Genomic DNA, 13,231 nt, shown 5'->3' with positions numbered 1-13,231 from the left:
AAAATCTGATAATTAATAAAACAGCTGCCTGCAGAACATTCATAATGGGAGAGGACAGGTGACTGATTACACTGCAGCACAAGAACTGATGGTCAGACAGAGAAGAGATCTGTGTCTCTCTTTCTTTTAAACAAAAAGTTTAAAAAGTGGGCAATTCCTTCACCATGTGGATATTTCATATAGACTATTTATTTATTGAATTACTATAAAACATGCTTTATCGTGATATACTATATCGTTATCGATATAATAATAATAATAATAATAATAATAATATCAATAATATGTTAAGAATACTTTTTTTATGGACGCTTTTTAGGACACTCAAGGACACTTTACATGTACAAAAAGGAAATAAACAGATAGTCAGCAGTATGAAACAGACCAAACATGAATAAAAAGCAATAAACAACAACAGACAATAGAAGAACAAGGAAATACCAAAAGATTTTTACTGTTTATAAAACGTTATACAGAGTAAGCCATGTATATACAAGATATGGCTTACTGTGTTTACTTTTTCTGTTCTTATTTTTATTCTTTCTTTTTTCCCTCTCTCTCTTTCTTTTCTTTTCTTTACATCCAGTAAATTAGGCCATTCTGATCCACACACCATTTGGTGGCGGTAATGCACACTTAAAAGATGTTTGCCGACCGCCATAAAGTCAACCATGGAAAATCATTAGCTCTACCTCTAGGAAACTTGACTTGTTCTGACCCCTAATGGCTTTAGATATTTATGAATTAATATCTGTTGTAATTTCAATTATATAGTAAAAATGAATTTAGATTTAGATTAAATTTGAAAAGATCTTCAAAGATGGAGCCCTTTGTTAATATCATTACTTGGCAGAATTGCCATTATTAAAATGTATGTCTTACCCAGACTATTATATCCCTTGCAGATGCTTTCCAACTATGTTCCAGTTAAGTTTTTTTAAATCATTACACAGTTTGATATGTAAATTTGTATTGAAGGGTAAACGCCCAAGATTTAAAAGAAGAATGGTCTAGACTAATATGTATAGGGGTATGAATTTGAAAAGTGACTGAATGAGCACAGGAAATATTAGATACTGCTAGTTTTATCTCAATTTTCTTTTTTTATATATATGTAACTGTCTGTTTCTGTCTTGTCTTCTCAAGTATGTATTGAATCACTCCGTGGTTCATTGTATTGTCTCACATTAAAATAAAAAATGAAAAAGAAGGTATTTTTAAAATTTGGTTCAGGCACATGTGAGGACGCACTATTTCGGGTCCTCACTGGAGGCTCGGCGCCACTCTCCCCGGTAGTCGTAGCAGAAGTAAATACAGTCATTGGTAAATACGAGTGAACATTAGTGGACTATTCTGTGAAATCAAGGCTTTTTGAGGGATTTTGGATCCTCAGTCGTCCAACAATGAATCTAGAACTGCTCGGTAATGAACATTCGTTTTGGTCTTTGTTTGTCCATAAGCCGGGTTTTTCCTACATCAGTAACGCTCTGTGCTTGTTATGGTTAGCATCGTACGTTAGCTTAGCACGCTAACATCAACGAGTCAAATTAAAAACATTTATTACCAACGTTCGACCGGAGGCTGTAAACGGATGCATGTATTCATTACACGGTGTTCGACCCACACTCCTAACGGCTGCTAACGGCTAAAGGGTCCCCAAAGTATCGCGATAGTCTGTGTGTAAATGTGTGTTAGAATAACGGCACGGCCATTCTCAACTGTTAACGTTAGCACCGCCACACTGTCTAAATGTATTTTAATTAAATGTTTCTTTATAACAAGGCAAAGACCTTTCAATTACGTTGTATTGGTGATTTAATTGTATCCATTATTTATTTACGAATTTATGAAGCCCTAACGTAATTAGGATGACAGCAACTTTAAAGACAACACACAGCTACATGACAGGGATGATACAAACATAAACTAAAACACAAGGATGCCATTATTTCTGTCTACAAGAAATGTATATTAAATAAAAAATGTAGAAAAGAATATTGAATTTAATCTGATTAAGTATACTACATTATATAAAGTATAATTCATGACAAAAAAAAAATCACAATTTTAAAAATAAGTTTCTTTAACATTCTGGGCCAGGATTGAAATGTAATTCCAGAAATAGAGTAATAGCTAAATTTGGATTAAACCGTCAACTTGGTATACTTTTTAAACTTGTCCAGGTTTGACAAGTCAAAGTTTTGATTTAAGCTAAGTTAGATAAGAAATAAATGGTTACATAGGGGATAATTTATTTTATATAGAGTTAGGGCTGTCAGTAGGATGTCTAGTACCTCTAGTCTTACATTTCTCATTAACTTAAAGATCTAAAGGTGACGTCAGACTTAAAAAACACTGGATTTATTAAAGTTTGGCGGGGAGGAAAATTGTAAATATCTTAATAATTTTATTTCATTAAAAAGACTGCAGTGTTAATATCACACTTAATTGTTTCCTTTTTAGGGATTATTAGTTGATTAGCAAACTGAAAATAAGAACAAACTAATTTTTAGACTCTGCTCGTGGATACGTTTCAAGTTATTTTGTTAAATTGCCTGCTTCACCCTTTTTGTTGATGAATTATTTTATGTAAACATTGGGTCTGTTTTTTTCTCTTGTAAATGTCCATTCAGTTTTTTGTTGAGGCATACTGGCTCAGAATTTGGATAAAAAGTTTTCTCTCACTTTACTCATGAATGATGCCGTGTTTCCTTTTGGTGAATATTCAACTTAATTATTCAAAGTTTCCAGTTTTAGTCTTGGATATACCCCAGCTTATTTCTTTATGTATTTGTTTATTTCTTTGTGTATCTGTTAAAATAAATAAAGCCTTGACTGCTGTACTCTGCTGTAACACACAGAATATACAGTAAATAACATGTTAATTAGATTGAAATTTGTTGAAGGTTGCCTCGTTTGTTGGGCCCACTGACGTATGAATGTTTCTTTGCTTTGTTCAATGTTTTTATTCACTGTCTCTCTTTTTTCCTCTCCTAGAATCGTTCGGGCAGAACTATCCAGAGGTGAGCCACCAGCTCTTAATGTAACTGATATGTGCTTGGTAGAAATCATGGTTTATATCTGTGCTCTGAATATCATCCAAACACTAAGACTAGGGATCGACCGATTCTCTTTTATCAGCCTTGGCCGATGGCCGATACGGACTGCCGATTTTCTTAAGACGATTCTACTTTTGCTCCCTCAATTTACATCATAAAAATTACACAATCGTGATAACGAATGTTCCGAGTCTCAATTCCTTTGCTGCAGTCATCCCCTCTCTCCCCTCGTTTTCCTGTCACTATCAATTAAAGGCCTGAAAACGCCACAAAATAATGTAAAAAAAAACAAAACATCAACGTGTTCAGCCTCGCCGGCTGTTTTAGTTTACAGGTTAAGTGACTGCAGGTAAAGCCCATTTACTGATTTTGCTGCTCTTTTATTGTGAAACATGTATAGGAAATAAACGTGTTTATCCATTTCTAAGACACACCGACTTGTCAATATCAACGGCTGATGTTACAATGAAATTACAGGAATATCTGGCGTTGGTCGAGGTTTGGAATTAAGTGCTGCGGGGAACCCTGATTTCTCAAAGTTTAAAAAGCTCTCCTTCAGTTGGTGCAGTACCCTCATATATGCTGTGATGCGTGTGTCCCAAAGCGTATTGCAAAATTTCAGCCAAGTTAAACAGTTCAAAAACGCTTTGAAAGTTTAAAACTTAGTGTTGTCTTGAAGAGCAGGCTTCAGCACTCTACAAGTGGGGAGGGTCTCTGCACGGTCTGCAAGTGACCTGCAGCATCTCCAGCAACACGGAGCTGCCTGTGGACGCCTGTCTGTGAATAATGCTGGAAAAAACTATCGACGAACGCAGCATCGGCCATAATATCGGTCGATCACTAACTAAGACACATGGAGGTTCATCTTTTCACAACAGTCATGTTTGAAGTTCCTCCTGGACTGATGCAAACTCTGTGTTTGTGTGTTTCATTGTGCTTGTTGTTAGGAGGCAGATGGCACTCTGGACTGCATCAGTATGGCCCTCACCTGCACCTTCAACCGCTGGGGCACCCTGCTGGCTGTGGGCTGCAATGACGGCCGCATTGTCATCTGGGACTTCCTCACAAGGGGCATCGCCAAAATCATCAGTGCACACATCCACCCGGTCTGCTCTTTATGGTGAGACACAGACACACACTCACTACGTCCACACTACCATGTTTTTGTTTAAAAATTCATATCTTTTGCTACGTTTACGCCTCACGTCCACAATCCTCTGGCGTTTCTGAGCCCCTATAACGGAGCCCTTTGAAAGCTCCGGGGTTTTGTTTTAGTCTGGACAGGCGAAAACAAAGCCCCACATCAGTCAGTCTTATCAGTTAGGTAGGCTGACATACTTTTTGTGATTTCATCGTTCTTGCGTGGGTGCTCCTTTCCCTATGCCACAGCTTCCACTTGCAATGGATATTGCTCCCAGTAATCCAATATGTTGCCATATATTTTCCACCGCATTATTCTCATGTATTACATTCGGTAACGGTTTCACCTCGTCGTTGGTCCAAAGAAAACCAATTCTGGTCTTGCATTTTGTCATTGCTGTTCCTCTGACGTATTTTCAACGTATACATCCATGACTTTCAATCACAGTAATGTTAGACCACCTGCTTCCTGTTTACACCGGCACATGCATGCACAGTGTACGCAAACGGTATAATATGGACAGATTATTTCTGACTTGAGCTAAAACGCTTGTGTGGACAGAGTCCGAGTTTATTTTGAAACGCCGTTTTAGAATGAAAATGTAGTAGTGTCGATGTAGCCTGAGACACATCCATCCTTTACCTGCCTCGCCGGCTCCATCTCTACATCTACACGTCATTTCCAATATGATGATGAATTAAAAAATTCAGTTTATTTGTGTGTGTGCAGCTGGAGTCGAGATGGCCACAAGCTGGTGAGTGCTTCAACAGACAACATCGTCTCGCAGTGGGACGTCCTGACTGGAGACTGTGACCAGAGGTTCCGCTTCCCTTCACCTATCCTGAAACTGCAGTGTCACCCCAGAGACATGTGAGTGAACGCACAGCGTCTGTGTGTACATGTTAAATCTGATGTGTATAACTGACTGTCAGTTACACCGTGAACAGCACTGACATCACATGATTTTGCCAGTTTAATTTGCCTTTGATCAGTCGTAAGCTAAGTTAATGTACTTACCACATGCCCTGGAAAACCTGGAATTTTAAAGACTAGTTTTCCGGCAATGGAAACGAATAATTATATTAATAATTAAGATAATTAGAATGAGCAAATATCCTGGAATTAATCGTTGTTGTCCTGGAAAACTTTGATTATATTTTTGCTCCTCACTCAGATTGCCTACATAAACCTGGGTGCATATTTGTTTGGAGCTTAACTTAAGCTGCATGTGCACTTCAAAGTGGGTTTACCTGACGCAAATCGGAGCGCTACGGTTTCATTTTAGCTCTCATGTCAGTCAATCTGCAGTGCAGAACGGACTTGCAGCAACTTTCCAGCGTTAAGTGAGTGAGCGTGTGAGTTAAATGTGTCAATAATAGATCTACTGGTAAATTATATGACCGTTTGTGCTGTCCTGGATTCACAAGAAAAACACTTGGAGGAGGACGTCTTAAAAACAGTGGGAACCCTGTTTGCTGTTTTGTACTAACAATAAATTACGTTTGTGTTTTAGGGACAAGGTGCTGGTGTGTCCAATGAAGTCAGCCCCGGTCCTGCTGACTCTGTCAGACTCCAAACATGTTGTTCTACCTGTGGACGACGACTCTGACCTAAATGTGGTGGCTGCCTTTGACAGGCGGGGGGAGTACATCTACACTGGCAATGCCAAAGGAAAGGTCAGACGAAACCTTTTCCACTGTGCACATTTAAGTCACAACACTGCATTTCAAGACAGAACAAAAGATCTGAACTTTATAGAGAGGGGGAAAGTGTTTTTTCTGTTTTCCTTCACCATCATGTCTCCGTCTGTCTGTTGTTGCAGATTCTGGTGTTGAACACAAACACTCAGGAGCTGGTGGCTTCCTTCAGAGTGACAACAGGCACCAGCAACACCACTGCCATAAAATCAATTGAGTTTGCACGCAAGGGAAGGTGAGAGAGCAGTGAAGTGCGTTTTTTATCAGCTTAGAATAAGCCCTTTATATCATGCTGAACGGCCATGTTTCTACAGTAGCCCAGAACAGACAAACCGAACACAGAGAGGGCGTTTTTACATTACAAGAAGACCACCGTAGGTTCTATTACACACTTTGATAGGAAGGGGTGAAGGAAGTGGTATTCAGTTGGTTTCAATCTGCAACCTAACCTCTAGATGCCACTGAAGGCTACATACTGGTCCTTAACATTTGGCTCCTATCCTCTTCTTGTTTTGTGACACAGTGCAACTGCTTCCATGAAAACTGTAGACCAGATCCATCTTACAGTATGAACACATGATCAACAGAAAAAACCCAAATGAAACTGGTTTCCTTTACCCCGTTTCTAACACTACCTCCTTTTTTTGCGTGCTCCTGTTTTCTGTGTAGTTGCTTCCTCATAAACACAGCAGACCGCATCATCAGGGTGTATGACGGCAGAGAGATACTGACCTGTGGCCGAGACGGTGAGCCTGAACCCATGCAGAAACTACAGGACCTGGTCAACAGGTATGTCAGCATATTTTGTGGAGAATTGCAGTGACGGAATTGTCAAGCTTTCTTCCAGTTTGAAACATTTTTGTGCAAAAAACTTCAGTGCCTGTTTTTTGAGGCTAACAGTTGCTGGGAAAGAGTCTTTTCTTCTGATCTGTTTGTTCATGTCCTTCAACTGTGTTTTCTGTGTTCAGGACACCATGGAAGCGCTGCTGTTTCTCTGGCGATGGCGAGTACATCGTGGCCGGTTCAGCCAGGCAGCACGCCCTCTACATCTGGGAGAAGAGCATCGGCAACCTGGTGAAGATTCTTCATGGAACCAGAGGAGAGCTGCTGCTGGATGTCGCTGTAAGGATGTCAAAACTTAAAGTCTACACTCTGTTCGATCGATTGTATTACTAATGTCTTCTTTATCCATTTTGAAAGTTAAAGTTTCTTCTAGTCAGACAAGTTAGTTGTATGGTAATGATGTCCTCTTACCTTTTCTTAGCCGACAGTTTCGGCTGTACTCCAGCCGTCTTTAGAGCTGCTGTTTTCTTCCGGGTATGTTTTATGAAAACAGCTGACCGGGCCGGGAAACTTTAAAATAAAGTTCCCCGACCTAGTTGTGTCCGTTCCTCGACCTGGTGCCGCTGGCAGAGAAAGGGGTCCCAGGTGTGTGGGAGCAAGTATGCCCCCTCGTCCCTGTTTATGGTGTTGCCCTCACGCCTCCTTATTGCTATGGCCTCCTTTATCCATCTTCTGTATCTGTTTGTTTCTGATGTGATGATTTTTCCCCTGTCCCGGTCTACGATGTGGTTGTTTCCTCCGCAATGGTCTGTTATAGCTAATTTTTTGTTTTTTGTCTTGCTGTGTGTTTCTTTGTTCTGGTTAGCCTGCCTGCTGTCTCTTGCTCACATTCCCTCTGATGTTCTTTTTTTCTTGTACTGAAAGCTCGTCCGGTTTCTCCAATGTATGTTTTATTGCACGATTTTCTTGGGACCTCGTAGGTGACGCCACATTTCTTGTCCGGTGTTATTTTGTCTTTTGGGTGTACAAGTTGTTTTCAGAGTTTTTGTATGGTTTTATGGCTGTGTTTATCTGATATTTTTTCATAGCGCGTTGTATGGATTCTGTTGTACAGTAGTGTTATTATGTCCCAATTTTTATTTTCGGTTTCTTGTCTTTGTCTGTTTTCTTTTCTGGTAAGAGGACATCCTTAACATACAACTAATTTGTCTGACTAGAAAAAACTTTAACTTTCTATACTCTGTTGTTTACTCTTCTCACCTTTGACCTCTCTGCAGTGGCATCCTGTCCGTCCGATTATCGCCTCCATCTCCAGTGGAGTGGTGTCCATCTGGGCTCAGAACCAAGTGGTAAGTAGACAGTGACAGTAAAGGCTGGATGAATGAACAGCGTCACAGATGGACGTTAATCTCATACACTCCAAAAAATAATCACACTCAAAATGTGACTGACAGGGCATAAAACCAACAATCTGTTGATCATTAGGAATTAAGATTTGATTGAACAAGTTACATATAACTGTCAAAAATGTGTGAAATGACTTTAAGGAAGTAAAACTACCAGCCCAGTTGATGTGATCAGTGATTGGTTTGTCTGCAGGAAAACTGGAGCGCTTTTGCTCCAGACTTCAAAGAGCTCGATGAGAACGTGGAATACGAGGAGCGGGAGTCCGAATTCGACATTGAGGATGAAGACAAGAGTGAACCCGAGCAAACAGGTAGAAAACACACACACACACACACACACTCACACACACACACACACACACACACACACACACACACACACACACACACACACACACACACACACACACACACACACACACACACACACACACAATGTACAATGTATGCTGTCATGCAAAAGAGAACTGTGAAAACGATTATCTCCTTCTGGACAATAAAGAACCTAACCTAACCTGGATCGGCATCATTCACCCGATATCCGATTCAGCTAATTAGTCAATATCGGAGCTGATATGATCGGAGTATCTCTACAAATAAATATGAAGAAAATAATTCTATTATTGGGGCGGTTGCTAAGACAGCAGGCACTTATATTTTCTGAAGTTCACACACAGCCTCAGAATTACAAACATTTGCATTAACCCCATTTGGCCATTAGAGCTGCTGACTGTCGCACCTGTTGTGGTCTTGCTCGTGTCACTGCTTCCTCAGACATAAACCGTTGCTTCTGTTACAGGTGCAGACGCTGCAGAGGATGAAGAGGTGGATGTCACCACTGTTGACCCCATCGTTGCTTTTTGCAGCAGGTGAGAATCAACAATGCAGCTTCCAACATCAGTGCAAACAGTTAATGTTCCCTTTCTGATGTAATCTGTATAACTGATGTTATCCCTGAATCATCATTAAAAAGAATTGCAAAAAGAACCATTCAAGTACTGACCGTGATGTCTGTGTTTATGTCCTGTAGTGATGAGGAGCTGGAGGACTATAAGGCGCTGCTGTACCTGCCAATCGCCCCCGAGGTCGAAGATCCAGAGGAAAACCCCTTTGGCCCCCCGCCGGACGCCACGGTGCAGACTGCTACACCGGAGGACGCGTTGGCTGGCGGTGACAAGAAGCAGCGGCAGCCTTCATCTGAAGGAGGCCCGGCCAAGAAGAAGGCTCGTACCACCACCATCGAACTACAGGGGGTTCCCAGTGACGGTGAGAGAGTGGAACGCAACAATAAATACACCCATACGATGCAATGTTGGTTTATATATCGGGTACACTTTAAGATACGTGGGCTCAATTGGAGATTACACTAACTTTGTCCTGGGGAGCTGTGTGAGTTAACACTGTCTTCTGGCTAATGTCTGTGTGAAAGGGTCTCATGATGAATTTACAATGTGAGACACTTTTAGTACCGATCTTGTCGGTCTTTTTGTTTAATTGTGAAAAGCTGAACTTTTACCCTGATTTCTCTCTCCTCAGAGGTGCACCCCCTACTGGGAGTGAAGGGGGACGGCAAGTCCAAGAAGAAGACAGCAGGCCGTCCCAAAGGCTCCAAAGGTAAAGACAAAGACTTCCCCTTCAGGCCCAAGCCCTACAGGGGCGAACGGCCCTCCTTCCCCGTGGAGGCCCTGGGCAGCTCTGGCCCAGGAGTAGGAGTAGGAGGAGTAGGAGGAGGAGGAGGAGGGATGAAGGGCAGAGCAGAGGGGGGCCTGGCCACAGGTAAGCACGCCACCGCCCCTGCTGCTGCTCAGTCTGGGAGCTCTGCTAGGCCTGCGGCCCTGCTAGCCTGATTCACCCCACCAGTCCAATCTGTCTCCAAAGCCCCTTTCACGCATGCTCTGCAAACCTGAATATATCGAAACAAATTCCTCGGAGGGGCTGTATGTGAGAACGCAAATGTCTGAGATTTTAGTAGAATTTTACAGAGTTTAAGAGAATTTCCCAGCTCCCTAGTACAAAGTGAATAGAGCCGCTCATTTTCTGGTGTAGGAGTGGAGTGAGGGGCGTGTTGATGATGCAAAACAAGCCTCCTACGATAAAGAAAAGAAGGGCGATTTTACTCAAAGACGGCAACAAAAATGTCTAACTGGAGTGATGACAGGTTTTGGATACTTCTGCCAAAAAGGACCGACACCAGCACAGTCAGACAAATTAAAAAAACGTCAAAAGTCTGATTGTTCCTGAACAAATTTCAAAGCGTCTCCCCCGCCCCTCGCCTAAACCAAACGGTGTATTTCCATTTAGTACGAACACGTCTGACGTGGTGAATCTCCAGTTTTGTGCTGCATGTGTGAAAGAGAAACTCCGGACGATCTCTGGACCTTAATTTCCTGACATTGTCCGGGGTTCATATGTGAAACCCCACCCCCCTCCCTTCCCCGTGCTGCTTCCACCCAACACCCCCACCCCACCCCACCCCACACCTCACCTCACTGACAGAGACAGGGTGCATATGGCCCTAAAATATCTGTAGGTTACAATATACGATTGTTTTATATGCCACAGTGTTGGATATCATATTCATAGCAGTGTTTCCCCTACTGTTATATTGAGGGGGTGCCCCCCAAGTCAAGTTAATTTGACTCCAACAGGAGTCATTTAAGGATCCCTTTCCTTTAGAACAGCTCTGTCCTTTCAGTAAACAAACTGAACTTATTTATTTTCTTTAGTGTATTGCTCATTGTGCAATACACTGATTTAAACTGACCCCCCCCCCCCCCCCCCGCACGCACACACACATACACACACACGCTGTAAACCTAAGGGTAACACTGCATAGTTTAGATTGTTCTTATAATTTTTTATCATCATACTGAAACAGACACCACCTGAGATATGGAGATAGAGAATACGCCTGCACTGTTGCAGCTGATTAACAACCTTGAAGTGATGTAATTACACTAATAAAACTGGGCCAACATTTCAGCTGCTCTAGTTTCGTTTCATGCTAAAATTGAAGCCTCTTTACTGAATATTCTTTTGCAATCAGTGAGAAAAGTGGAGTGCAAAATCTGTAATGGGAACTCTGCTAGTGTCTTAATCTGATTGGTAACAAGTTGTTTGTCTTCGTCTTGCAGTATGACGTAGGTCCACTGCAGATACATTTACAGTAACTCCTCTTTTACGTCTATAGTTTTATCCCTCCCAGACTGTGGCTTTATGACTGTATAACCTCTGCTAACCTTAGCCTCACTGTGACTAATTTGCGGTCATTTGAACTTTGGCGAAGTTGGACTGTAGTTGGCAGATGGGTGTTGACGTGGCGGTCGGTGGGATGGTGCAGCTTGTTTCCCCTGCGGGCTAGCTGGCTAGTCTACATCTACTTCCTGCTTGGCCTTTGATCCTCCTGCTCCCACTCGCTCCTCGGGCTTGTCATGTGACATGAATGTATGTCTGTAGCAGCACTGCTTAGGTCCTGTGTTTCTGTGTGTGTCAGAGAGATGTGTGGTGACAGTGTGACGTTTATGTAGTTGGTATAGAGGTCTTAACACATCCATCATAAGTTCTGTTACCCAACAGCTGTATTAACCATACAGGTGTGTAGTATATATCTATGTATGTCAAATAGAAAAGATTAATATGTCATTATGTCCAGGACTACATAATGCAAAAATTAGGTATGCACCGATTTATCAGCCCAACATTGGTATCAGCTGATATTTGCCTTGTTGACTGTGTTTAGCTAAAACTCTGCACTTCCAGCACAGATGTTTCACATTAAAAGCCTTTCAGTAGCTGAAAGGGTTGAGTTTTGTTAATAGTAGTTTAACAGTGTCGGTCAACAGTGTCAGTGTAAAATGATAGTTTTCAGCAGAGCGGTTAGTATGACATGCCTTTGTTGTGCTGTGGAAATGTACATTTAACTGAATTTATCATGTGACACATCAGAGTACAGGTAACTCCACCCTTCTTCCAGTATTTTTTACCTGGCCTTTGTTAGCATATTTGAGATTTGACCATTATTCGGTTTTAATTTTAGAATTTACAGGAGTTAATTAGGAGAATATTGTGATTTATAGTCATCAATATGTCTAATAGTATCTGTGTTCCTCTGCAGGGAGCTTGGTCTCACAGGTGTACAAACAACATGACATTGGAGGGATGGACTGATCACTGCTGTGTACAGCTGTGAAGGAGCCATCGACGGGTTTAAACAAAGAGACACAAAGCCTGATGTCATTTACTGTGAGCGAACAGCCTGTTTGATGTGCAGGCTGTTTCCTCTCTCAACCAGAGCACAACAGCGTCACAGGGAAACTCCTCAGCTCGGATCCCTTTGACAGGAGCGTGAATCAGCCGAGTCACCACCGTAGAGACCACACGCCCTCCTTCTCTGTAGGATTCGTCATGTATAGAACACCCGCGTTGTGATAGTGTGTGTGTGTGTGTGTGTGTGTGTGTGTGTGTGCCTGTCTGTCTGTCTGTCTGTCTGTCTGTCTCGTTGTTTTTATACATATTAAAAAACCTTTTTGATTGATTAAAACACTAGCTGTTGTGTGGTATCTTAGGTAGACGCAGATTTCTGAAAACTGAAAAAAAGAGCGCCTTTTAAGACTTAAAGTATGTCGTAACTGTCCGAGTTCGGTCCAAGAGAAATCCAGCATTAATAATAAAAAAAGCATTTTGGTGCTAAATGTAGCTGTCAGCCAACCCTGATAGGGTCAACAGATCCCAAGTCTGCACCCGAAATAAATACATTTTTAATATTTGTTAGTGATTTTAAAAATTGTGGTTACAGTCAGAACCGGAACGAAACAACCAGATGCCACTGTAATATTCTTTTGTCACGTTTTCATTTTAAAACTGTGGAGTATCTCAAAAGTGGATGCCTGGTTAACAGCCTGAAAAACACTTTTAAAAGTTAGTTGAGCCATGATAATTATTAAACTGATGGCTGGCGAGTTAATAAGCAAATCAAAACAGTCCAATGACACAAGTCTCCACTGCTGTGACTGGAAAAATCTGTCAGAATTATTGTTCTTCCAAACAGAAATGAGCTCTTAACATCCAAATTAGTCCAACAGTTAATTAAGTGTACATTAATCAACTATGACTGCAATTAAGCTGTAAATCAATGGATTACAAGGT

At 41.5% G+C, this 13,231-nt stretch overlaps 1 protein-coding gene across 3 annotated transcripts; it reads left to right on the top strand.

Moving 5' to 3' along the window:
* Window positions 1–1,283: 1,283 nt before the first annotated feature.
* rbbp5 (retinoblastoma binding protein 5) lies at window positions 1,284–12,575 on the top strand. Of its 3 annotated transcripts, none has more exons than XM_083938802.1 (14): window positions 1,284–1,422; window positions 2,998–3,023; window positions 4,007–4,179; window positions 4,930–5,070; window positions 5,714–5,876; window positions 6,023–6,132; window positions 6,567–6,686; window positions 6,866–7,019; window positions 7,958–8,029; window positions 8,280–8,397; window positions 8,886–8,955; window positions 9,117–9,352; window positions 9,623–9,700; window positions 12,201–12,575. In XM_083938802.1, exons 1-14 carry the CDS (start codon window positions 1,404–1,406, stop codon window positions 12,251–12,253), a joined length of 1,533 nt encoding a protein of 510 aa, XP_083794928.1. In that variant the 5' UTR covers window positions 1,284–1,403; the 3' UTR covers window positions 12,254–12,575. The 3 variants fall into 3 exon arrangements, with proteins under 3 accessions (XP_083794928.1, XP_083794927.1, XP_083794926.1); XM_083938801.1 differs by having other exon boundaries at window positions 9,623–9,862; XM_083938800.1 differs by lacking the exon at window positions 12,201–12,575 and having other exon boundaries at window positions 9,623–10,083.
* Window positions 12,576–13,231: the final 656 nt, after the last annotated feature.

Source organism: Echiichthys vipera (genome assembly GCF_963691815.1).
Source record: "Echiichthys vipera genome assembly, chromosome: X".
Classification (NCBI taxonomy): domain Eukaryota; kingdom Metazoa; phylum Chordata; class Actinopteri; order Perciformes; family Trachinidae; genus Echiichthys; species Echiichthys vipera.
Note: the sequence above shows the minus strand (reverse complement) of the source record. Positions and strands in the feature narration are given on the sequence as shown.

What these genes read in the sequence shown, in the direction of transcription:
- rbbp5 (XM_083938800.1), top strand. An exon ending in CAGTGTCACCCCAGAGACAT is followed by an intron (nt 5,071 to 5,713) that starts GTGAGTGAACGC and finishes TTTGTGTTTTAG; the next exon opens with GGACAAGGTGCTGGTGTGTC. An exon ending in GAGTTTGCACGCAAGGGAAG is followed by an intron (nt 6,133 to 6,566) that starts GTGAGAGAGCAG and finishes TTTTCTGTGTAG; the next exon opens with TTGCTTCCTCATAAACACAG.